This window comes from Gouania willdenowi, chromosome 5 (genome assembly GCF_900634775.1).
Source record: "Gouania willdenowi chromosome 5, fGouWil2.1, whole genome shotgun sequence".
Classification (NCBI taxonomy): Eukaryota; Metazoa; Chordata; class Actinopteri; order Blenniiformes; family Gobiesocidae; genus Gouania; species Gouania willdenowi.
In genome coordinates, this window is record NC_041048.1 from 2,660,363 (window position 1) to 2,687,550 (window position 27,188).

Genomic DNA, 27,188 nt, shown 5'->3' on the forward strand with positions numbered 1-27,188 from the left:
TTCCCCCTTAAACATGACGCTCCGGTGGGTGAAGTAAATGCAGACTGGAGAAGAATTACAAATGTGTTTAAGGGGGAGTAAATGTCCACCCAGACGCTGCAGGGGTTGGAACTGTCGCCACCTGTAGTCACAGATTTTTTAGGGTCACAGATTTTGACACAACACCGGCACTCTGCTTGCTTCAGCTCTTGGTGATGTGTATGTATGCACATAAATTCAACCTTTAAAATGATGTAGTCGTTCAACCCTTACTTTAGGGTGTATTTACTCTTTAAATGAACTTTTATTCAATGGCAGCAGTTAAAGGTATTTGATTGGTTGACAGCAGGAGCATTTTTTGGCTAAGTTTGTTTTAAGTTGAACTAGTTCAGTGAATAACAGCCCAACAATTCTCCAACGTCACTTCTTAAAACCAAAGCCAATTTTTCTGGTTACTTTGGACTTTACTGTATAATTTTTTCACCTTTTCTTTAAGTGTTCAGTGTAAAACAGTGAGACTAGGACCCGTGTGTCAATCATAAAGTCGAGCAATCACCCAAAGCACCCAGGGCTGCAACTTTATGACTGAACCAAAAGACTATCATTACGAATAATCAACGAACTTACAAAGGGAGAATGTCTGCACTCGCTATTTTACCCGTGTGCTAATGCACAGTTGCTGTAAAGTGTTTCTATGGTAACGCATTCTTACAATAGCCAGAAAGTGTCACCGTAGACGCACAAAAGCCAATTTGTCACCAAAGAGGTCTGCAGAAAATGACTGACTTTGTGTTGAAAGTATTTATAATATAAAAAGTTATTATATGAGCTGATCTATATGTGCTTTTCTACAACCTGGTGTAACAATATAACAATCAGAAATCAGGAGCAAAGTAAACGCACAAAAAAAACTGAATACAGGAAAAAAATGACACAAAATGACAAAGAAATGTACAAAACAACAAAAAATATACACTAAATGAGTCCCAAAGCAAAAAAAAAACAAAAATACAAATAAAAGAAGCAAACTAAATGACACCTCATATACAACATGACTCTGAAATCACAAAATGGCACCAAAAATAAACAAAATGACTCGCATACAACATACGCATAAAACAAAATGACAAATAATTACACAAAAAGGCTGAAAATACACAAAAAGATCACAAAATGACACCAACACACACACAATGATTCTAAAAAACACAGAAAATGACACAAAATGAGCGAAACATTTATAAGATGACAAAGAAATTGACAAATTGACAAGAGATACACACTAAATGACAACACATACACACTAAATGACAACACATACACACTAAATGACAACACATACACACTAAATGACAACACATACACACTAAATGACTCCAAAATCTATTGTAAAAAATATTAAAAATCAGAGAAAAACAAACAAAATGACTAATACATTTTGGTTCTATGTTACAAATCTAGATTGGATTCATCTCCGCGAGCGGCTTCAACTAACTAAACATTCTCTGTCAGAGAGAAACTGTCTTACGACCGCCGATCACCTATGATCACAACACGCTAATTTAAACCATGTGATTTCACCCTTGGTACGTGTGCGTGCACATGAAAGGGGCGGAGATTGCAGCGTTTGACCAATCAATGCAGAGAACTGGCAGACTTATCATCTTTACAATGAATGAAGGAACAGTTTATGATCTTAAACAAATATAATGAAAATAAATCCATGATGACAGTGAATTAGTACAGCACACAGCAGGAGGCGGAGCTTTTATACTCGCTCAAATATGATCCACTTCATAACTTGGTACCAACCAGGTTGCGAAAGTTTAAAATGATGAATAATGATAGTGTTAAATAAAAGCCTGAGATTATTTATGATATTAATCTATTGGATGATAAACGGACAGCGCTCTGCAGTTAAACTTTATTACAGCACACACATTTTTCTCTTAAGTCCACCTATTTATCACACATACTGCGTATGAATGAATGAATGATTTCACCAGTCCGCGCATACGATTGACACACAGGCTTCATCAGCTACTGTAGATCAGTCCATCAGATATTGATCTATATCTTTCCTAAAGGATGTCATCGGTAATTGAAAGGATTGCATTTATCATTAATAATCTCTTTAATAAACTCAACTATCAGATCTGCACCAACCAGGTTCACCTATCAATGGGCAGGTCGTTTTCTAAGATATCTGATTGGTCAGGAGGCGGGGCTTTAGGACTCGCTAACATCCAAGCCAGAGAAAAACCAGGTAAGTGACCAGGTAAGCCGTTCAGCATTAGTTGCCATAGTGATTAAGCTCCAGCGAGCTTTGCAGTTCAGCACACACTGATTAAATCTCAAAATTTAGCGCAATAAGAGGTAATCTAGATTAGTAGTATTGGCCTTTAGACTAAACAATGAAAGAAAGAAATAAACTAAAGGACTACAAAATATACAAAAATGACTATGAAACATGGACACAGAAATTACTGTAAAATTGCAAAATTACAACAAAAATGCACAAAATTACTCAGAACGTACGCAAAAAACTAAATGACAAATAATTACGCCAAAGGTCTTCAAAAACACACAAAACAACAACAAAAAACCACAAGACAGCAACAAAAACACAAAACTAGCAAAAAAATCCACAAAAAGACAAAAAAACACCAAAACACATACAATGACTCCAAAAACACAAAAAATGAGATAAACAAATACAACATGACAAAGAAAACAACAAAAAATACACACTAAATGACAACACATACACACTACATGACTCTAAAACAAAAAAAATGAAAACAAAAAATTCTCATAAATGAGAGAAAAAAGAACAAAATGACAAATAAATCTACTAAATGATGAAATAAAGCAAACTAAATGACAGCTCATATCCAAAATGACTCCAAAATATACAAAATTAATGAAATATTTACAAACAGATAAAGAAACTTCATAAACGACAACACATACACAGAGAAATGACTCTGAAGTCACAAAATACAAAGAAAATATACACAGAAGGACTCAGAACATATGCATAAAAGCAAAATAACAAATGTTCATGCAATAAACACAAAAAGAGGAAAAAATACACAAAAAGACCACAAAATATTACAAAATGACAAAAAAAAAAAAACACAAAACAACAATAGTAACACACAGAACAAAAAAGACATAAAATGATGACAAAAACACACAAAACCCTTTTTATTCTTGTAATACTGCTCTGATTGGTCATTATTCTAAATACTAAATATTGATAATGTGGCCCTCAGATCACATAATCACACATTGTAATAAAAGTCTCTGCTCCAGAGTAATGATCCTGTTAATATGCTGTGTTTTCTGCTATGTTTTGTTTTTACACTATTGTGGTTTTCTCCTCGTGTTGAGGTTATTTTTTACGACTTCCTGAAAGCTAATTTCCCACTAAAAGCAACGCAATCCATTAAAAAAACACAACTTAAGTGTCAACAGTAACAGTAGTGAATCACTGTCCTTGGAAGACCCCACCACGCTTTGTGCAGTGATAGAGAACAGCTTTGTTTAACCTTTTTAACGTATACATCAGTGTCTGGGAAATGGATTTTTCAGAGGAAAACGTGTTTGCACATAAAATGTGGCTCCGCTGTGGCAGCTTTTTTTACTGATCCATAGGATTTACTTTGTATCAGCGTAAACACTGAATCTGTGTGTGCGTGTGTGCGTGCGTGCGTGATGCTCACACCTCCCGAGCAGAATTTGCGCTTCAAAGCAAGTTGTATGAGTGTGAAAGCAGAAGTGCCAATTTTTCAAAATAAAACTACCAGGACAGGCATGAAAATAAAATTAATTAAATTATTAAATTAATAAATTAAATATATATAATACAATATTTATTAATCATAATTCATTTTATTAGTATATATGTGTGTTTTTTGTGTTATTTTGTATTCTTTTTGTGTATTTTTTGGTCATTTTGTGCGTTTATGTTGCTGTCTTGAGCGTTTTTGTTGTTGTTTTGTGTATTTTTGAAACCCTTTTGCATAATTATTTCTCCATTTGTTTATTGTTTATGCTTTGAGTCATTTTGTGTATTTTTTCTTGTCATTTTGTGTGAATGTGTTGTCATTTAGAAAATCTCTCATGTATATTTCACTCATTTTGTATTTCAGCTGTAATTCAGTTTGCTTTTTTTCACTGTTTAGTATATGTTTATTTCTCATTTTGTTTATTTTTCTCTCATTTGTGTCGTTTTTTTTGTGTTTATGTTGCCGTCTTGTGCATTTTTGTTGTGGTTTTGTGTGTGTGTGTTTTTAAGTCCTTTTGTGTATTTTCGGTGTTGTTTTTGGAGTCAATTTTTTTTCATTGTTTAGTGTACATTAGTGTACATTTCTTTGTCATTCTTTGTCAAAACTTAAATAAAAGGTGAAAGAATGTTAAAGTCCAATCTAACGAGAAACATTGGTGAAGTTATGATTCGTATATGATTGTATACAGTATATATATTATTAATAATTATATGGCATATTTCTATATACAGTAATTTTTTGTTATTCAAAAAAAGGACATGATTAGAAGAATAAATATTGACACATTTGATGTAGATAGTCGTTCTTACCGATGGATGCTGTGGCTGGAACTGGCTCTTTGGACACTGTAGATTTGCACAAACACAAATAAAATAAAAATCAATTAGGAACAAAAAAAAAGGAATGTTTTCTTACTGCAAACATAAGAGTAAAAAAAATAATAATAATAATCAGGGACATTAACCCAAAATGTTTTGTTATTCCATTTAAACCTTATGTAAACCTATTTAATAAAAATAAAAATAAAAAAATATTGTAAAAAAAAAAACACAACAAAAACAAAAAAACAACAACAACAACAACAACAACAATAATAATACTAATAATAATAATAATAATTTATTCCTCACATTACATTGATTTAAGGAGCATTTAAAAAATCTATAAAATAAAAAAAAACAACCTCTAAGCAACGTTTCTGATGATTCTCTTTAAGCTTTTACCTGAGTAGTAAGAATTCAGCAGCGATTTGCTCTGCAGCGTTTTGCTTCCCTGCATGGAGAAGGAGCAGGAGGAAGGAGACGCTGCAAAATAAACACAAGATGAAGAAAGAGATGAGAAAGAAGGTCAAGGAGAGGAGAATAAAACAATAATAATAATAATAATAATAATAATAATAATAATAATAATAAAAAAGGAGAGAAATAAGAAGACAATTAAGAGGAAAAGAGGACAAACAAGAAGAAAGATTAAAATCAAAAGTGCATGCCAGATGATAAACACGACTTATTTTAGTAAACTCACACAAGACACAATCAACAATAGAATGACAGAAAAAAGGCAGATCAATGTTGGTGATCCATCAGGTTGAGGAACAATCCAATAGCACTAATGGTGCCAATGCTTCCACTATTGAACCCAAATCATTGTTCTGACCCAACGAGCATGTGCTTCCCTGTGGCACGTCCTTAATGGGAGTCAATACAGGAAACACATTTTATGACACGTATGAGGAATGGAGGCAGAAAACTTTACAGAGCGAACCAATGGAGAGGAACAGAGTGGGAATACAGTAATATCTCCTAAACTCACACACTTACCACAACACCAGAGGGGGATGAACCCCATTTACCCGATATGGATCATAGTGGGAACAACTATATGTTATGGAATTATGAATGACACTAGGGACGGGACTTCATCACGTTCATCATAATTAATTAATAACAGACATATATTGCACAAAGAAACATTAATTTCACAAGTTCCCAATATACCCATAATACTGATGCACATACGGGAGAACCGAAGGAGAAGTCGTTACTGTTCTTTGTAAGCGTTAAATTTAGTTTTAATAAAAACACCAAATGGGAAACCAAAGCTCCATCCGGTCAGTCTATTTTACCTCAGTTCATGGATTATTTAAAAGTTGAAACCCTGCTAATAAATTCTACATTTATGTTCTGAGTGAATTCCTATTTATTTTGTTTTTTTATCTTATTTTCTGTTTGGTTTTTGATTGTCATTGTTGTGTATTGTGTTTTTAAATTAACAATTAAAAACACCACAAAAACACTCACATATTTAAATGTGTACTGATGAAATATTTAATAAATGTCGTGTGTTAGGGTTACATTCGAACATCACGTCCCAGGAGTTCTGTCGTAAGGACTGCGTAGTCTACGTACATGCGTTGAAAGGATCTGAAAGGATCCGGTGCGTGAAAGGATTGAGCACTGACAGCTACCACCTCAATGCTAAACATGTAGCAGCTAGCACCTCATCGCTAAACATGTAGCAGCTTGCGCCTCAATGCTAAACATATAGCAGGTAGCATCTCAATGTTAAGCATGTAGCAGCGAGCACCTCAATGCTAAACATGTAGCAGCTACCACCTCATCGCTAAACATGTAGCAGCTAGAACCTCAATGCTAAACATGTAGCACCTACTACCTCATCGCTAAACATGTAGCAGCTAACCACCTCAATGCAAAACATGTGGCAGGTAGCATCTCAATGTTAAGCATGTAGCAGCGAGCACCTCAATGCTATAACATGTAGCAGCTACCACCTCATCGCTAAACATGTAGCAGGTAGAACCTCAATGCTAAACATGTAGCACCTACTACCTCATCGCTAAACATGTAGCAGCGAGCACCTCAATGCTAAACATGTAGCAGCTAGCAGGGACAATGGTCCTAGTTTGTGCAAAAAAAAAACAATTAACAGCACAACTTTTTTGTGTTATTTTTCGGGTAATTAATTAATCACTATTAACGTATTAAAGTCCTAGTTTTTACTTCATTCTTACCATGTTTTATTGTGTTTGTTTACCAGACAAAGACAGAGATTAACTTGATGTCATTTTTGTTCTGCTATGTTCATGGTTTTCTTCGTGAATTTGCAATTTTGGTTCTTTTGGATTGTTTTCGTGGGAAGTCAGAATATTAGCAACTTTAATTCTGTGGAAACAGCAGAAAAGTCCTTTGGCAGAGTTTTTGGGGTTAAAATACAGGTAGAGTTTAAGACATGTTTTATACATGTTATAACAATACATTATGTTCCCTATTCAAGCAAAGGGCACATAACACAAAACCAAAATGGGGGGGGGGGGGGTGTTCCCACATGGTCTGATAGGTGATGACTTTAATAAAGTTTTTTTTTTTTTAATTAAGCAGAGGTTACAAATGTTCACAAAGTTACAGTTGTGCATAAATCTAGCTGGAACATTTTTTTATGCAGTATTTACCTTTAACATTATTCTATTTTTGTATTATTTATTCACATTTATTTCCAGGTGTCTTGTAGTTTAGTGTGAATACAGTTTGATATCTTCTGTGTATTGTGTATCATGGAGCTGCAGGTCATCACTGCGTATTATTGACCATCTTTTTTCTACCTGCTGTCTTGGCCATTGGTTTACCTTGATTTACAAAGCTATTCTGGAGATGATTCCATTTTAAATTTCATCTCTTTTATTCCTCAATAATAAAGCCTTCAGTCTATGTTCTCACGACTTTTTACTTTTTACTGTTTCAAAGGTCAGAACAGAAAATAACATGAAACATTTTACCGTCAGAACCTCTCTCTCTCTCTATATATACATATATATATATATCATATATAGAGATACATAGATATATACATATATATATATATATATATATACATATATATATATATATATATATATATATATATATATACTATATATATATACATATATATATATACATATATATATATATATTATATATATTATATATAGTATATATATATATATATATATATATACGTATTTACATCCATGATGACTCCCATTATTTCTGGATTTCATGAGTGCAAATTATTTATTAATTCAATTGTAATTGTATCTTTTATGTTGGCTAAATCATGTATTAAAACTGTACGATAATATCAGATGACAATTTACCAGATCTCAATGAGACAAACTTGGTAAAAAAAAAAAATGATCTGTTTATTTTGTGCACATTAAAAAAAAAAATGTGTTATTCCAGAGTTTGTGGGGCACGGGGGGGGGGGGGGGGGGGGGGGGTAATGTTTTCATTACAGTTGTTCCTAAATTCATTAAAAAAAATACAATGCTTAATATAATTTACATAATATACAGATATTAACTTACCTTATTACCATAACTTACCATATTTTGTTATTTTTTTAGCGCAGAAAGGAAGAAATGAAGCATAAAGCGGCAGCCGTCCAAATTTGATCATTAATTTACAACATTAAATGACACGTCAACGCACAATTTTGGAGTTAACATTATCAATTATGTTACTAATAATTTTTGCATTATTGGATTTGTTATACACATTGTGATTGGTGCGAATCTTGACCGTCTATATATTTAATTCTATATATATATATATATATATATATATATATATACATGGTTCCAAGATATGGAAACTTCTAAACACCACTTTTTCCTGAGTGCTCGTCGTCACATAAAATAGTTTGGAGGCGTTGAACCAAACCATTTGCTGGCCGATAAATCCTAAAAGAAGAATAAATAAATCAAAAGCTTAGTGTGAACTTGTTGGCGGGGTCAGAGACAACTTCAGGGACTGCGATAGACACGTCACCCTGCTGGTCTGAAAAGTGCCCTCTGATGGTTCTTCACATCTTTGATAATGCTCACTATCTTCCTGTCTCAGACACAGTCAGACTGGGAGTTGTCTATAAATAATACATAGTGGATTTACACACACACACACACACACGCACACGCACACGCACACACACACACACACACACACACACACACACACACACACACACACACACAGAAAAAGGAAAACTAAAAGCAGCTGCTGGCAGACAGATGGTGGTATATTATATTCTGGCTTATAGCCTGACCAATATATCACACTTGTTATCCTAGCTATCTAAAAGGGCCTGCAGGCTAGCTAATGTGGCGTTAGCAAGGATGTGAAGGCTCACCTAACGGGTAATTCTCATACGCATAATATGCACCTCACACGTAATAACTCTCCGGGAGAAGTTAAGACATGCCCAGTCTATATTATAAAATCTCCAGAAAACAATTTACGCGCGGCCTAGCTACAAAAGGTGTAAGAAAAAAAATGAATATTCGCCGATATATCGCGATATATCTGCAATATTTCACCGCGCAATTATCGTATCGATACAAAACATGTCCAAGTCGATTATTTTCAGTTGAGTTTTTTAAAGGAAAAAACATTTACTTGCGCTAACATATGCATCGCATGTAAACGCCGGGTTACGTAGGGTTACTTTTAGCTTGGAAGCTGTTTGCATAAAACATACTGGGCAGCTTATAGAAATGTATGTGGTTACTTTTGTTTTTTCAAGAAATTACAGCCGGCAGATACGTAACAATATTAGGGTAAGATGTTCACTTCTGGAAGAAAGCATGAACATTTATGAACATCTAAAATCTGAGGGAGGCCTGGAGTTTGACACCCCTGTGTTAGACAAACAATCTATGTCCTTAAAAACCTACATTATGCAACAAAAATCATTTTCTACAAAGTTATGGGCAAGATTGAAATTCTCAATACAGATGGCGGCCATCTTGGATCTTGCTCCGAGCACAATTTACACTATTTTAAGATATATTATGAAATTATTTGACCTTGAAAACCTATAATTCACTACTGAGATCATGTTCCTATATCAAATAGAACCAAATTATGACAAAATATATCCAAATTGGTAACCGTGGATGGCGGCCATCTTGTATTTCTTGTTTTGAGTGGGAACCATTGGTTTGCCAGTTTGGATCTCATTAAAAATAGATTAATGGTACTAAAAAAAAAAAAAAAAAAAAAAAACACGTAGAAATACATGTAATTTGACAGTTTAATAAACGTACCCACTTGTTTTTGATATTTGTACTTGAATTACAGTTAGTTTACCATGTACTTGTTCTTGCAAGTTGTTACAAAAATAAAATAATAATAAATTGTATTTTATACTATTTTGTACTTCTAAAGGTGATATTATTAAAGGTTTAATTATTGATATTGCGATATATCGCAGTATATATTGTATTGTTTAGTGTCAGGATATATATCGTATGTGTATATGTTGTATCGTCAGTCCTACTAACTGTAGCTACTCAACACTCTCTATAACCTATTTATTCACAATTATCTCAGTCCGACCTACTACTCGCCATAGATTTCAGGGTCCACAGGTTTTATAGACGGGGCGGAGCCAATAGTAGTGGTTTGTGACAAATTAACCTACCAAAACGTCACAAACCTCCATTCTCAGCCAATAGGAAAAATGTGATTGTAATAGCCGGGTTTCAACCCATAGAGGGCAGTCACTTTTACATTTTTATGTCAAGAGTTGGACTAAAGGCAACTTGATTGTCTGATTTGAGGATCACATTATCAATATTGATGTCAGCATTTAGAATAAGGACAAATGTGAGCATTAATACAGGTTTGTGTTTTGGTGTAAATTATTGTTTTGTTTTGTGTGGTTGATCTTTTTCTCATTTTAAGCTTTCTATTGTTGTCTTGTGTTTTTTACCGTCCTTTAACGTGTTTTTTCAGTCATTTAGCATATTTTCCCCTCATTTTGTTTGTTCTTTTGTTGTTTTTGTGTGTTTTGAGGCAATTTGTGTGTGTTTTTTTGCTGATTTTGGAGACATTTTTTGTGTTTTTTTGGGCTTTCTGTCGTCTTTCTTGTCGTTATATTTTTTCTCTCAGTTGGTGTTTTTGTTCTTGCCGTTGCCGTTGTGTGTTTTATTGGAATAATTTTTGTGCATTTACTTCAAATCAACAACACGACTTCATACCAAATACATTTGATTTTGGTTTGGGGTTTAGTTGAAATACATTCTTAGAATAAATGTAGGAAAATGCCGACATTTGGACAAAAGCATGAATGATAAAACGTGTCATGATCAGATTACTCATGTCACACTGCTCCTTATTCCTAAACTGCTGCTGTGCTTTCTACGTCTATGGACCCATTTTTCCTCATTTCATCTCAACCTCGCTCTTTAATGTCGCCTCTTTTTCCTCTGCTGCTTTTCTCCCTAATACCCCCAAACACAACACATTATCTGTCTGATGTGTGTGTGTGTTAGCGCAGTGTGAAAAAGAAGCTCAACGTAGAGCCGTAGAAACAGAAATGTGCTTTGACAGCAGTGTCCTGGAAGCTGGTGGTGATGCAATAACAGACAAAGGTTATTTGGCCTGTGAGTGTCTGTTCACACCAATATTATTGGCTCTCCTGTTTGTGTCAGCATTTCTACGGGTCTCATTAACATGGCATGTGTGCGTGTGTGTGTGTGTGTGGTCTAAGCCAGTGTTCTCAAATGGGGGTACGTGCAGGGGTGCAGCAGTGATTTCTAAAGTGAGGGTCATCTAAAGGTAGTTTATTTTAGTTTTATTGAAAATGAATGAATTTTTGCTTTTCACTTAAAATAATATGTAAATACATTAATACATTGGAGTAGCACACACTTCACATCAACATTCTTCAACACTTTTTTGTACCGTTTAGTTTATTTTTGCAATGATTTAAGACGTTTTTTAAAGACAGCACAAACCAGACCAGTCCATTATCAGAAAGGCTCTGAGGAACCAAAATTAATTTGTTAATATTTTCTAAAAACCATGATAAAGCTGTATTTAAACCTCAACATGTGGCTCTTTAGGTCTTAATTTTAATTATTATTATTTATTTTTTTTGGCTATTTTTTTGCCCCCTTAAAAAACTAAATATTGACCCTTTTTTAATTTTTTTTTTTTTCATTTTTTTGCTTCCTTTTGTCAATAAATATCCCTTCTTTTTGATACTTGTATCCAATTTTTGCCACCTACCTTTTGCCCCATATATAAACACGTGTTTCCTTTTTGTCCTACATTTTGCTTATTTTTGTTCAACATTTTATTATTTCATTATTATTTGCCACATTATGCTAATTTAAGCTACCTTTTACCATCACATACCACCTGCTTCCTTTTTTTTGCCACTCTTTAGCTGCTTTGTCCCATTTTAGTCACTTAACTGAACTTGCCTGGGTACGTGTACTGGATGCCACTACAGGAGATACTTGAGAAAGTGAGTTGAAAATAAATACATAGTTTACCCCAGGCGTGATATGACCGCAAATGATAAAACTATAGAACAAAATCTGTTAGGACCTACAAAAATCAGGGTTTTTCAACCTTGGGTCGACATCCATGTGGGGTCCTCCAGGAGTTTAAATGGGGCGACTGAAATTTTGGAAAAAGTAAATAAATTTTTGAAATTTTGCAATTATTAGTCTTTTTTTATTATCAAAACACAATATTTTAACACTTTGTGAAAAATAAATCTAGTTCAACATAAAATGCAGTAATATATATATATATATATATATATATATATATATATATATATATATATATATATATATATATATAGATTTTTTTTTTTAGCTGAACATGATTAAAAAAATAAATATAGAAAAAAAAAATGTCACTGCTGAACCACTGCAATAAATACATGTGGGGTCCACCTGGAAGTTAAATGTGGTTGCCTGAAAGTTTGGAAAAACTGAAATAGATAATTTAATTTTTTGAATTATTGTGGGTTTTTTTTTTTTTTTGTTTTTTAATAAAAAAAAACAAACAAAACAATCTTGAACAACTGGATGTTGTCTATACTTTAAATTTGTGAAATATAAGTGTAGTTCAACGGCATTATATATATATAATAGATATATATCTATATCATGCTAATACTTACAAAAAACTGTTTGGAACCACGGCACTACATACCAGGTTTCTTTTCCCACTTATTCCACCATACGATTCTCTAAAATGTGTGTTATCACTCGTTAATATTCCATCATTATGATCTATAAGGTTTTTAAAATAGTTTTCTGAGCAAAATGTTGTAGTCGGACCAAGGGGGACTTGAATTCAGAAACAGGAGAAAAGGGGTACTAGAGCCAAAAAAAGTTTGAGAACCACTGGTCTAAGCTTTATTTAGAATAAATAACTATAAAAATAATAGCAGGAAAAAAAGTTAAATAAAATGCTAAATAATTCCCTAAGTGAGTTCAGGCTCCTAAAAATCAATAACCTTACAGACAATATCTCAACTAGTGTTTTTGACAAAAGGGCAAAAAATCAAACATTTAAATTGACTAGGAATTAAATTATGTGCATAAACGCCTAAACGTATGGAACAGTTTGTGACCATTTTGACTGAGAAAAGTTTTATGTATTTATTCATTTAAAGCGCACACAGCATTGTTTTTTTACCCGAGAACAACATCGTCATTGTGCTGAAAAGTGCAGCGTGAACAGCTTGAGATTGAGTGCAGGCAATTACGGCCAGCATTAGTTTGCTACTTAGTCCTTTTTTCGCAGCACCCCTGGCTTTCAATGGCCAAATGCTCCCCAAAGGCCAGCTTGACATTTTCAAGAGAAAATTGCCCTCTTGAGAGGTCCGGTCTAATTACAGCAGATGTGTGCACGTGTACGTACGTGCACACGGATGCCTGTCATTTAAGTAAAAAAATGTACAAATGTGTATCAGCTCGATTCTTTACGATGACATTTAAAAAACTGAAATAAATAAATAATGCAAAGTAAGATGGTTAGAGTGGCTGCGTTTGGAAAAGTTAAAAATGACTAACTGCAGGAAGGAAGAGAAAAAGCAGTGAAACAGCAAAAACTACACAGCTGGTATCGATGCAAGACCACCATATGGAACGTTTTATAATAAAGTCAAGTATTTCATGAAGAATGTGACAAAATGATTAATGTCACCACCAGAATCAGCTTAATGCATGTTTAAATGAATAAGTATATTAAAAAACAATCTGTTGTGGGTCATTTCATGTCAATTTAAAAAAAATATGGCCCACACACTTCTAAAATAGTTTGTAATTCCTCCTCAACTATTCAACAGGTACACGGTACATTTTCAGTTTGATCAGATGAAAACTTTTTGAGATACGGCCAATTTAGTGACAGGGGTGTGTCCTAATTTTTCTTCCATTTTCAGCTTCCAATATCTCAGGAACTACATCACATAAGAAAGTGAAATGTGGTCAGTGACGTGCAGTCAGGGTAGGTAAGGTAGGCAGTGCCTACCCAAGGGTGAATTGATATTTTGATTATTTGTTTTAATAATAATATAATTATAAATTATTTATTTTTCCATTTCCAATAGTCTAACAGTACCGATAAGTTTGAAAGTGTCAGCATTTTGTGCGTTTCATAGCCTACATTACTAAACAGCGCTATTTCTTGGAACGGTTGCCGTGTCAACTCCGCTGTTAGGCAGGAGGAGGCCACGCCCCCTCCCAAAAGCACATTGCTGCTCTGCCTCTGTTTCCATTGCGTGTTTTTAATGTGTTTGCTCATGGGCAGTCAGTTCCCCAAGATGACAACCATTTACGTCCAAAGGCAGCTCTCTACGCTGCTAAATGTTATACGTAAGTTCACAGTGCATTAGTGAAATGATATCACGTGATCGCGGCTGCTACGTTCTCTAGCTAGTGGGCGGGATAACACTACAGTCAGGATGACAGTGCTAGAGACAATAAAAAAAAAATTTTTTTGAGGAAAAATGACAGCTTTTAAAAGATGGAGACCAACACCTGAGCTACCAGACCTTCAGCAAAGGTAAGATCAGAACATTGTTGGTACTTTCTACAGTGAATGGAACAAAAGGAAGGATTGACTTTGTGGATGCTCCTCACTGAGGCTGTTCTGAGTTGTTGTTGTTGTCTTTTTCTCCATGTTTCTGTGTTTCCAACACAAACAACAGATGTGCTGCCGTGTCATATATATCTTGGTGGGAGAGTATGGAGGCTATATTAAATTATTGTTTATGTTTATTTAATGGTGTTTATGATGTTGATTTTGTGAGATGGCTAAATGCTTGTTCATGTGGATCTTGTTGGGTTTTTTCTTTCTTATGAATTTTGTGTGTGTTTGGGTCCGGAACATGTTTGGTCCTTCAATAAACTACTTAGCATATGTCTCAGCTGCCTGTAATTTGATCAGCGTAGAGCTATGAACATAAACTGTTTACATCACTAACGATTAGTCACACACATGCATTGGTTCTTGGGTCGAATGGTCTGGAAATCCAAGAAAGTAAAAAAATTTTTTTAATCATTTTTATTAGCCCATAACTGCATGTGGGAATGTAAGAACAAATCTGATCTTTTGCTTTAATTTATAGTATAAATGTTACTCTTTCTTGGATATAAAACTAAATTGTGACTTCTTCTGGACCCCAACTTTGGGTTATTTCACCAATAGCGAATATTGAGCTATCAATTGTAAGCTTTTTTACCGGTAACATAAAAAAATATAAATTCTAGAAAATGTACAACATGAGACAAATGTTCATAATAGTGATTATGTTTTATGCTACTCGACCAAAGTGCGTGGGATGTCCTGAAAATGTGTTGACAAAAAAATAAAATCAAACTAAGAATAATTCTCTGTTGAAAGTTACCGACATGTTTTTTGTTATTTTTTTGAGTCGTTTGATTCACCAAAGCCGTTGAGGTCCTGGTTGGACGTGGAGAAGGGGTCGTCTTTGTGCAGCGTGCTGACTTTAGTGGTGCTCTTTTCTGCTGTGGTCACCGGTCCCATCTCCCTTTGCTGAGTGGAGCTGCTCGCCGTTTCCTTTGCTTTTCGCCAACTTCCTGTTATAACAGAAATACATGCAGACGCGCATAAACAAAGAGAGATATTCACTGTTACAATTGTCATGAGGGGGGGTACGTGAATAAAAATTAAAAACAGCGTGACAACATTGTTATCAACCAGCAGTCAGGAGCCTCCATGCATTACACATGATCCTCTGCAAAACTTCCCTAAATATGCACAAATACAGTATGACGAGAGCTTCATTGATTTTGCTAGCCAAACGTGCTGTAAAGACTTTGACGTCCTTCGCTACCACATACTTTGATAAACATGAAAGCAAAATACAAAAAAAGAGACTTTCCGTAGATGGCGGCCATCTTGGATCTTGCTCCAAGCACAACTATACAGTATTTTAACAAATATTATTGAATTATTTGACCAAGAAAACCTATAATTCACCACTGAGATCATTCTATATCAAATAGAACCAAAGTTATGACAAAATATCAAAATTGGCAATATGGATGGCAGCCATCTTGGATTTCTTGAATTTGAGTGGAAACCATTGGGTTGCCAGTTTGGATCCCATTCAAAATGGATTTATCTACGCAAAAAAAAAAAAAAAAAAAACATGTACAAATGTTAATGCTTTCTTCCAGAAGTGAAAATCTTCTCGATATCTGCTGCGGGCTCAAGGGGAAACCACTGGTAGATCAGTGTTTCTCAAATGGGGGTACACGCGATGGAACCACAGGGGGTACTTGAGCGAGAGGAAAAATAACAAATGAAAGCATTCAAAATATTGGGTTTTAAAATATTTTTTATTAACTAAAAATAATAAACATTATAAAACCCCATAATTCTAATGTTTTTATTTGTTGCTAATCATAGTAAATGTTTTAGCAACTCACAAAATGACAACAAAAACACACGAAATGAGATCAAAATATACTGAATAATTAAAAAAAAAACAGACAACAACAAAATACACAGAATGACACAAAAAACACACGCACTAAGAGAGAAAAATACACCAGAGCACTGCAAAATACACAAAAATAACAGAGAAACACACAAAATGACATAAGAAACACACTGAGATAGAATCATTTAAATATTACCAACAACACACAGAAATGACAACAAAAAATAGACAAAATAAGAGAAAAATGTACTGAATAATAAAAAAAACAGACAAACAACAACAAAATACACTAAATGACACCAAAAAAACACACAATGTTGATAGAAATGATATTTATTAGAACATAAAAAAGGTCAGTGTTGGTCCCACATCAGGAGGGCGTGACGAGAAATAAAAGAAACTATAGAATGAAATCTATTCAGGAGCCACTAAATACTGTTTCATTCACTTATTTACAAACAGAGATTATTTCAAATGTGTGTTATCACTCATTCATTCCATTATTATGATCTATAGTTGTTTTTTCTGAGTAAAAAGTTTGTCGTCAGACATAAGGGGGATTCAAGGGCCTTCAAAAGTAAGAGAAATAGGGACATGAGCCCTATCCATCCAAATGTGAACCTGAGATGAGAATTCCTTCAGCAAGGAAATGTAATATATGTTTCTATTCATGTGGTATTAATTTGTTTGTCCTCACTGTGGTAAAAAGAACCTAATCAGTGAGAAAAGTGGGGGTTTTTTTTTTCACTAATATTCTGATGAATGCCTTCCTTTACTAAATAAACTTTTTATCAATATTTTATTTTTACTGCCAAGCTTTCCAAACCACCATGGCAAGCTTAAAAAAACAGGCCATTAACCAAAAATCTACAGTCTCTGGTAACGAAATACAACATTTTTACTGCCAAAACAAGCAGTGGTTATGTTTTCCAATCCTGAGTGAATCCAAAAACCTCCTCCAGGATCCACCAACATTAGTGTGGACCTCTTCACGCTGCCTCTTCCATGCCTGAACACAAATGGCACACAGTGTGGTGTGTGTGGGAGCGCTTCTGATCGATTTATGGTGACAGCGCTCGACTCGTTATGCCAAGCTACTTCAGAACAACCAAAAAAAATATTTAAAAAATGAAAAAAATCACAAGAAGAGTCTTTAAAAGTGAGTCACATTCCTGAATAAAGTCTGTTTCTCTTTAATAATGTTAAACAAATGCACAGTAAAGTGTGAGTTTTTACTTTAATGCATTTAATTTTCACAGAACAGAATCGACACAATTTGGAAGAGAAATGTAAATATCCTTCCATGTCGAAGCTCAAAAAAAACTTGAAAAAAAACCCACTTAAAACAGAAATATTGATACTGTAGACATCTGGTGATCCATTTTTGTGTGGCCCCCAAAGAATACTAAAAAAATTACACCTAAAGCCTGCAATATGACAGAAAATGGCATAAAATTGACTCCAAAAACAAACAATTTGCCGACTAGAATACAGAAAAAATGTATGGAACGGCATTAAATCAGACACCAAAGTTTCCTAAAACACAAAATCACAAAAAAAACACAAATGAAATAAAATATACAAACCGCAACACAAATATATAGATTGACAGACACAACAAATGACTCCAAAAAGACAAAATCATGAGAAAAGTACACAAATTGACTACAGAAAACACACAATACAACAAAAACTCAAATAAGTAACAGTAAAAAAAAAAAAAAACACAAAATGGCAATAAAAAAATCAATAAAACTGCTCACTATTTAACCAACTATAGTCACTGAGCGCTAAAGTGTGTCCAGTTTTTGGAGCATGTTACCATTTTGTGATTCCGACGGCAAACGCAGCATTTGGACGCCACTATCAGCCATTTAACTACAGATCGACTCATTACTTCAGCTGAACATGGGAGACACCTTAGGGTGCTGTCACAACTATAGTCTGGTGGACTCAGGTGTACTTTATTTAACAGATATTTGGAATTTTCTTTATTAAAACAACACAAAATCTTAAACAACTGTATTTACATGCTTTCACTTTGTGAATATAGTTCAAAAAAATGATAATATCTGAGTTCAAATATGATCAAAAAGTAATTTGAAAGAAAAAATGTCTTTGCAGTCGCCAGAAACTCTTAATATGATAATAGGGTCACGATAATCACACAGACTGCGCTAATGTGCTACATAAACACACCATCGCAAACGAACAAACTACCCAAGGAAAGCCTGGCATACCTGTCAAGTTTTAGATTTGAAATGTTCTGGCGCCCACTACCAGTCGTCCCACCCCCCCAACCAAGCTCCACTATCCCTTATATTTTAAGATAGATGTACAAGAAATCTAAAATACCCACTTACTAAATAGAATTATGTGATTATAATCTGGTAGGTCGACCTTTATTAACATTAAAATGCTGTGAACATTCATACTAGGGCTGGTGATATGAACCAAAACTCAAATCTCAATATTTTTTCTCAAAATGGTGAAATATGATATAAATCTAGATAATGTTATCAAATAAAGTCTGACCAGAAAAACAATTCTCAGTTAAATTTGCCACAAAACGCCTATATATATATATATATACATATATATTGATATATGAAATAATATAGTTTTCTATATCGCCAAAATAGAAAACTCTTGAATCTCGATATATCGTCCAGCCCTAATTCCTAAATTATAAAACAGCCTAAATAAAAACATAAATGTGTATATGAAGCACACATGTTATTTAATATACTTACAGTTTAATACAAATCAACACGTTGCATATTTATTATTAATTTCACATTGTCTTTAAGTTAGACATTAACATTTTATTTTCATTATATATTTTATTATAATTTTTCTCATGTGGTTCTCTGGTATTCGCTAATGACTTATTAGACACATTTATTACTGACTTTACATTATTTAACACTTTATAAACAGTGTATAATTGTGGAGCTTGTGATTGGATGATTTTTCATGGTGACTTACGTCGTTCTTCCTCTGTGGTAGATGTTAAAATATCAGTTATTAATCTAACAGAACGTGTAACTGTGTCACACTCCTGATGGTCTTTATGAAGATAAACTCTGGTGTCTCATTTTACAACGTATTTACACACAGTTCTTCGTTTTTTTTTCTGGAACGTCTTCTCCATCTCTTTGTTGCCGCTGTCAGCACTAATCTCGCGAGAACAGCCACCAAGCCAAGGTCATTTCAGGTGCTAGTGATGGCGTTCAGTTTAGTAAGGCATCTTTTAATTATTATTACAGTAAATACGGGATATTATGGGAATGAAGCCTGGTGCGGACCAAAGAGGTGTATGTGGAAAGGCATCCTTAAAACAGGAAGTCTATGTTTTTAACCTCATCAAACCACTGTGAGTACGTGAATGTTGCATTTCATACACAAGGCAACTCAATGTTGCTTTACACATTCAACAGCTTAAAATCAATAAGAACATTTTAAAATCACCAGTAAATCAATTAAAATCATCAACAACACATTACATCAACATTATTACTCATTTTATTGAGTAATAATTACGTCAACAGTTTGTCAAACATGTCTACGTACCTCCACACACACGTGAGTTAAATTGTGTTTTACTGCAGAAGCAGCTTCTACATCGCCTCTCATTCATGATTTAATAATTCTTACAACGAATGGTTGAACTTTCATAGTTTCTACAATTCATAGAGTTCACATACTGTAGCCTTTGATTTTGTGTGTTCAGAACCTTATTTAGGGTCAGAAACATAAAAAAAACATTTTACTTCTTCTTCCACATCAATTTCAAGTTGATGGAGCCTTAAAATCTGGAGTGTGATTTTAAGTGTGTGGAACAGAGTGAAAGAGGACGAGTAGAGGAATGAAACAATGAACGATGAAGAGAAAAAAGGTGGAGAAACAAAGTCCCTGTTTTCCATCTCATAATATCATTAATTAATGATAAATATGACGCATAGTGAAAGTGGTAATAAACTAATGTTTATCACAGCAGGAGGTGATCACAAGCTACCTTTATGGACTACTGTGGCTGTGTTTAGAAACATCACACTACATACTACAAACTCAATGAGTATATACTATATATTATAATAGTATTGATTAGGAAGGCTGAGTGTTCCCACTTCCCAAGTTTCCCAAGATGCATCTGGAACCTACAAGTACTAAGACCTTGTTCACACTGAGGATAAATATCTCTGTTAATTCTCCACCTTTACTTTGAAAGTTCTGAAAACATGTGAGAATGTGACCAAGTAGAATATCAACATGTGCTCATTTCATCCATAAAACACACGTCGACACATTTCATTTCGACATTTCCGAGATTTTTAGTAAACGAAACCTCCACGTAATCATTCCATCTAATTCATTTTCTCTTATTTTTTGAAATATGTTATGGTTTCATTGATTCAGACAACTTTTTTCAAGAAATCTACTTTGATCTCCTCAAATTCCAATATCATTGTGCCCTAGTCCTCAATATCAGTTCAATTCACTTCAAAAATTATTGATTTTGTCAACAAATTTTGTGCAATTTAAAGGAACTTTGTAAAAATTGTGGAAAAAATTGTGTCAAACATATGTAAAAAATAAATAAAAATAAATACATATATAAATAGATTTCTGTGAAAAATGACTGCATTAAATATGATTTAAACAAAGGAAAATTGCCCATAAAATATCATATTTATGAATTTGACATACCTACAACTGGATTATTTTGATAATTTACACAATAAATCATGTTGTCCCATTTACTTTCTCCAAATTTGGCTCCTGTGCCTTGAGTTTGAACAAAAAGACCTTGTTTCTACGTCAAACAGAATCAAAATTATGGTAAGATTGAAATTTGCATTACAGATGGCGGCCATCTTGGATCTGCTCCAAGCACAATTTACAGTATTTTAAGATATAATATTGAATACTTTGATCCTGAGATCATGTTTTTACATTATGTCCAATAGAACCAAAGTTATGACAAAATATCCAAATTGGCAATATGGATGGTGGCCATCTTGGATTTCTTGATTTTGAGTGGGAACCATTGGTTTTCCAGTGTGGATCCCATTAAAAATAAATTCAGCGTACTCAAAAAACATGTAGATATTTCCCATGCTTCTTACAGAAGTGAACAACTTTTTGACATCACTGCTGGGATACATAGTTCTAGTTGATCTACCAAATAACGGGAAGTAAACCCGGAAGCTGGAATGATCTGAGATGTTCGGCTTGTGTTGAGATGACTCTCAGCATGTGCCGCTGTCACACACACACACACGCACGCACTCGCACACACACACACTAGGAGCTCAAGTGGACCCCACAGGCAACACCACAAACCAACATTCATCTTCGTATCAAAGAGTGCCGACAAAGACCAAACAATTTCAGGATATATGAAGGTGAAGAATGAGAGAAAGAAGGAAAAAAAGAAGGAAAGAACAGAGTGGAAACAAACACAGATTAAATCCTTAGACTAAACACTGATGGGCTACAGCATGAAGGAGCCAATGGTGGTCTGGGGACTACATGTCACCCCTGCCTAGTGTTGTGTAGACCCCAAAATAATTGCACACATCTTTTTTTTTTTTTTTAAACACACAAAATGGCAGAAACTACACAAAATGGCCAAAAAATAAACACAAAATGACAACAAAAACAATATAAAAATAATTAAAAAAAAATGATACAAAATTAGCACAAAAATATAGGGCAACCAGAACACACCTAAAAATCAGACAAAATCAGAGAAAAATACACAAAATGACTCCAAAAAAAAAAACAACAGGACACAAAAACATTAAAAATATAGAAAATAACAATCAAAATATAAAGGGCTACAAGAGCACACAAGAAAAAATACAAAGAATAAACATACAAAATCAAAGTAACATATACAAAATGACAAAACACAAAAAATAACCACACAAAAAGGACAACAAAAACATACAAAAAACAATTTATAAATAAATATAGAAAATCAGAGGAAACATATACAAAATGAAACCAAACACAAAGGGCCTGTACTATGAAGCTAGATAATTATATCCTGGATTTGTCTTCGTTAGCTTCACCGAACCAAACATTCATCGTCAGACAGAAGCTGCACTACTAATATAGATTACAACTAGCTAAATTAAGCAAGTTTATTCCAGCCTGGCTACGTGCGCCCTCTAGTGACAGAGGAGGTTATTACAGTGTCAGACCAATCACAATCACAGATAAACTGTTTACGTCACAATTCAGGAATCATTTTACCTTGTCTGTGTCTCTGATGCTGCGTTCATGCAAATCAGCCTAAATCATGACGTGGATTATATTTATATTTTATATTATCTACAGGACCGAGGCTCTTTGCATCACCACAAAATACATTAATTAATTAATTAATTAATAGGTCTGAAAGCGCCCGATGCACGCAGGCTTAATCAGCTGAATTATTTTACTTATTTGACTTTATCAGTCATCAGATATAAATCTCTATGTTACCTATAGGATGTCATCGGTAAGTGAAAGGATTTCATCAATGTCTAAATATTCTCTCCTGTCAGTGTCACATCAGATCCACTCAGTGACGTGTTCACAATGATCCTCTTTTTATTGGACAGGTCGTTTTCTAAGACATCTAATTGGTCAGGAGGCGGGACTTAAGCACTCGCTCAGATCTGATCTAGAACAAAACCTGGTCCCAACCAGGCTAGCCTTTCAGCCTAAGTTACCATGGTGATTTAGCTCTAGGGCTGGGCGATATATCGAATATACTCGATATATCGCAGCTTGTAGTCTGTGCGGTGTTGAAAATGACCATACCGTTAAACTCGCGGACTTTTTTTTTTTTTTTTTGAATTTTTTTTTTTTTTTTTTTTTTTTTTCTTATCTTAGTGGCATTATGCACAAAAGGTGCACTTAAATTTAGTGTTGTTTTGAAATGTCATCTTAATGACAACATGCACAAAAGGGCACTATTTGTTTTAAAATATTGTAGTGGCATTATGTACAAAAAGTGCACTTTAATTTTGTGTTTTTGAAATGCCATGTGAGTTGCATCCTGCACTAATGTCTTGTTTTGAAATGTCTCTGTGACAATTTTGCACAGAACGTGCACTTTCTGTTGACAATTTTATGTTTGAGCCACTCACTGTTTAATAAATACAGTTATGTCAACTTTGACTTAGTTGTGATATCCCCTTTTTTGCATGAAAGTTTAAAATTGGCATATATTAATGCAGTATGATCAAGAATGTTTTAATGTAGACATATAGAATCATCATACTGGTGTGATTTTGTGCATCAAAGTGTTAATTCAAGGGTAATGCAAAATATCGAGATATATATCGTGTATCGTGACATGGCCTAAAAATATCGCGGTATTTATAAAAGGCCATATCGCCCAGCCCTATTTAGCTCCGTAAAACGTTAGCCAGTTTCGTAGTCCAGCACACACTGATTAAATCCCGGAAGTTAGCACGGTAAGAGGTAATCTAGCTTCGTAGTACAGGCCCAAAATGAATAAAGATATAAAGGTCAACAAAAACACAGGCACACACAAAAAATAAATAAAATGTACAAAAACGCACAAATGACTCCAAAAAATAACATAGTTATCATACAAAATGAAAGAAAAAGGACAACAAAAACATAAAAAAAAAATAAGAGAAAAACACACAAAATTACTCCAAAAACTACATAAGAATCATCGGATAAGAAAAGAAAAACATACATAATGACAATAAATCTGATCACTGTGGACTGGGCTGTTTTACATTTGGTCAAATTGAATCAAATTCTTACACTTTCTAAAAATAAATGGATCAACATTGTGGGAAAATTGTAAATCTAAAGTGATTTATTGGTAAAAATGTTTATTTTATTGTATTTTTTACCATAATGTGTTTTTATTTATCTTGGTAGAAAAATGATGACTTTAATTAGCTTTTTTTTTTTTTTTTTTTTAAACAATGTCGCAGCCCTTTATTTTTCCTCTGGTTGAATAATTTTCCACAAAGCTTTTAAAATGTGACGCCTCAGCCGGTTTACTTTTTGATTTGAAAGGAAATTACTGAAGCTTTGAATGCACTTTGCATGCACTGCTGGCCCTGTTGGAATGTACGTGTGCACGTGTGTGTGTGTGTGTGTGCACGTGTCACAGCATAGATAACGGACAGCTATAATAGAGCCTCATTAATACTGTTTAATAAGCAGGAAATGGCCACTTGGTTGAGGAGATAACGGTGGATTCTATTGACCTTTAGAGGGTGAGACTGAGATCATGGACGAGCAAACGATGCAAATCCAGCATTTTTCATCGTCTCCACTAAAGCAGAACTGTAGGGAATCCTGTCTGTTTGCTGACAAATGATTGTGTTTATAGGAACGTACACATTGTCTTTGGTATTTGTTTTTGCCGTACATTCAAATATACATTAAAAGACCACGTTTTTTCATATATTTTCATAAACTTTTGACCAACTTATGAACGCGTTAAAAAAGCACTTCCTTTCCTCAAAATATTGAGATGTTTTGACAAATATTATGTTTAAGTTTTGTTTATTTTGACAAATTTTCTCAGGAAATGTACTTTGATCTCCTGACATGTTTTAACTGCCAACTGCCAGTCTTCTTCAGAGGCGTCTGCTCATCGCTTTGATGTGTCCTTGACTTCCACCACTCAATAATTCCAGCAAGGTATTTTTGTCTTCTTTTTGAATCATATTATATGATTCAAAAAGAAGTAGGAATATCATATTGTTCAAAAAGAAGTAATATTATATTAATCAAATAGACGTAATAATATTATATTATTCAAAAATAAGTCATATTTTTATTCCAAAAGAAGGAACAATATATTATTCAAAAAGAAGGAATAACATTATATTTTTCAAAAAGATGTAATAATGATTTTGTTCAAAAGGAAGTAGTAATATTATATAATTCAAAAATAATTATTATTATTTTATTCAAAACGTAGTAAGACTATATAATTCAAAAATGAGTAATATTTTATTCAAAAATAGGTAATGATATATTTATAATATATATATTTTGTCATATATATAATGATACATTATTAAAAAAGTAATATTACATTATTAGAAAAAAAGACAAAAAATAATGCAGAATTCAAGGACACATCAAAGCAATCAGCAGAAGCCTTTGAAGAAGACTGACAGTTGACAGTGGAAACATGTCAAGAAATTAAAGTAAATTTCCTGAATAAACAAAAGATTTAACAAATGTTACATGATTTATTACTTTTGTTTTACCTTTGTTTTTCCAAGTGAAGAAATTAACAGTAAAACAAACTGGTCTTAAATATTATCAGTATTCAAACCTACATTATTGATTAATATATATATATAAATATATGATGGGTGAACACCAGTGAAACAGGATAGAGAGAAAAGGAGAACAGAAAGGTATCCATCAATAATAACAGCACAGGGTCCTGATGTGTCATCTCTACTTACAGGTAATAAGAGTAGGAATAAGCATGTCTTCTGAAGCATGGTGAGGTGAGGCCGATGATGACAACAGAGCAAAACCCAGAAGAAGGACAAACACATTGAATTAGTTCATGGTCTGAGTGAGAAGTAGCTAGAATTTACTGGTTTTAAATGGTTTAGTCCTGAAATACCTCCCTAATAAGTAAAATATCACTTCTTCTTTTAAATAAATACACTTTTTAGATCTTTTTTTAAACTTTTAGATAGAGATTTTTTGGCCTAAAAGTAACCCGTCCTCTCTTTTCAAACTTTAATATATGGCTTAACGATAAATATGAATATTTTTAAATATTTGCAATCGAGGTGTTTTTAATTTTATTCTATTTATTTGTCGTGAAAAACTGATAAAATAACTAACAAGACTTTCTTGGAGGGTTCCAAGAGACAATGACTGAGCCATTTTTATTTTATACATCTAATGTTTTAATAGAACAATATATTCAAATTGTAAGATCTTATATTGGCACCACTGGCTCCTCCATCACCACCAGCTGAGTGAAATAAATCAAATATAAAGGATGGAAGGGGGGATGAAGTGGGAGGAGGGGGGGTGGGGGGTGTATAGTATAGAACAGCTGATAGTTGTATTGATTAAATGTGCGTTCGTAGCTCATCTCAAAAAAAAAAATCTGCTCCAAAATGACGGTAAAGTGACTACACTTAACAATCATAAAATGTACTCGTTATTTACTCGCTAACTTCAGCCACCAGAGCGTGTCAGCGCACTGTTTAAGGGAGAGTAAAGGACCCTTAGCAGAGCTCTTCTTCTCGTAGTCTGGTTCCAGCTGTATGTACATTAACATAATAATAAATACAATGAAATTAAATAATAAAACTAGTTCAGCTAATGCAATAAAAACATTATTGTTGCTTGGATTTTTGTGTTCACACTTTTTTTTGGTTAAAAAATAAATATACATTTATACATTTATTTGTTAATAGTTTTTTCATATGTTGTAAAAGTCTATATTAGGATTAAAATCACATAAGCACAGTGTACATATGCTTAGTTATTCTATAAAAACTGTCTTTAAGGTAAAAAAGAAAAAGAAAACTAGAAAGTTCAGCTTAATTTATCATGTTTTTTTTTTTTTTCCCACACATTATGTTCTCTATTGTGAACACACAC

The 27,188-nt window shown here is 33.6% G+C and overlaps 1 protein-coding gene across 1 annotated transcript in view; it reads right to left on the reverse strand.

Annotated features, from left to right (window-relative positions):
* Positions 1-27,188, reverse strand: part of ptprt (protein tyrosine phosphatase receptor type T) — a 341,442-nt gene that overhangs the window by 73,801 nt on the left and 240,453 nt on the right. The window contains exons 17-21 of the mRNA XM_028445860.1: positions 26,024-26,053; positions 20,317-20,322; positions 15,529-15,677; positions 4,997-5,077; positions 4,583-4,618 (exon numbers count right to left, since the gene is read on the reverse strand). Of these exons, the coding sequence (XP_028301661.1) occupies positions 4,583-4,618; positions 4,997-5,077; positions 15,529-15,677; positions 20,317-20,322; positions 26,024-26,053 (302 nt within the window). The remainder of the gene's footprint in view (positions 1-4,582; positions 4,619-4,996; positions 5,078-15,528; positions 15,678-20,316; positions 20,323-26,023; positions 26,054-27,188) is intronic.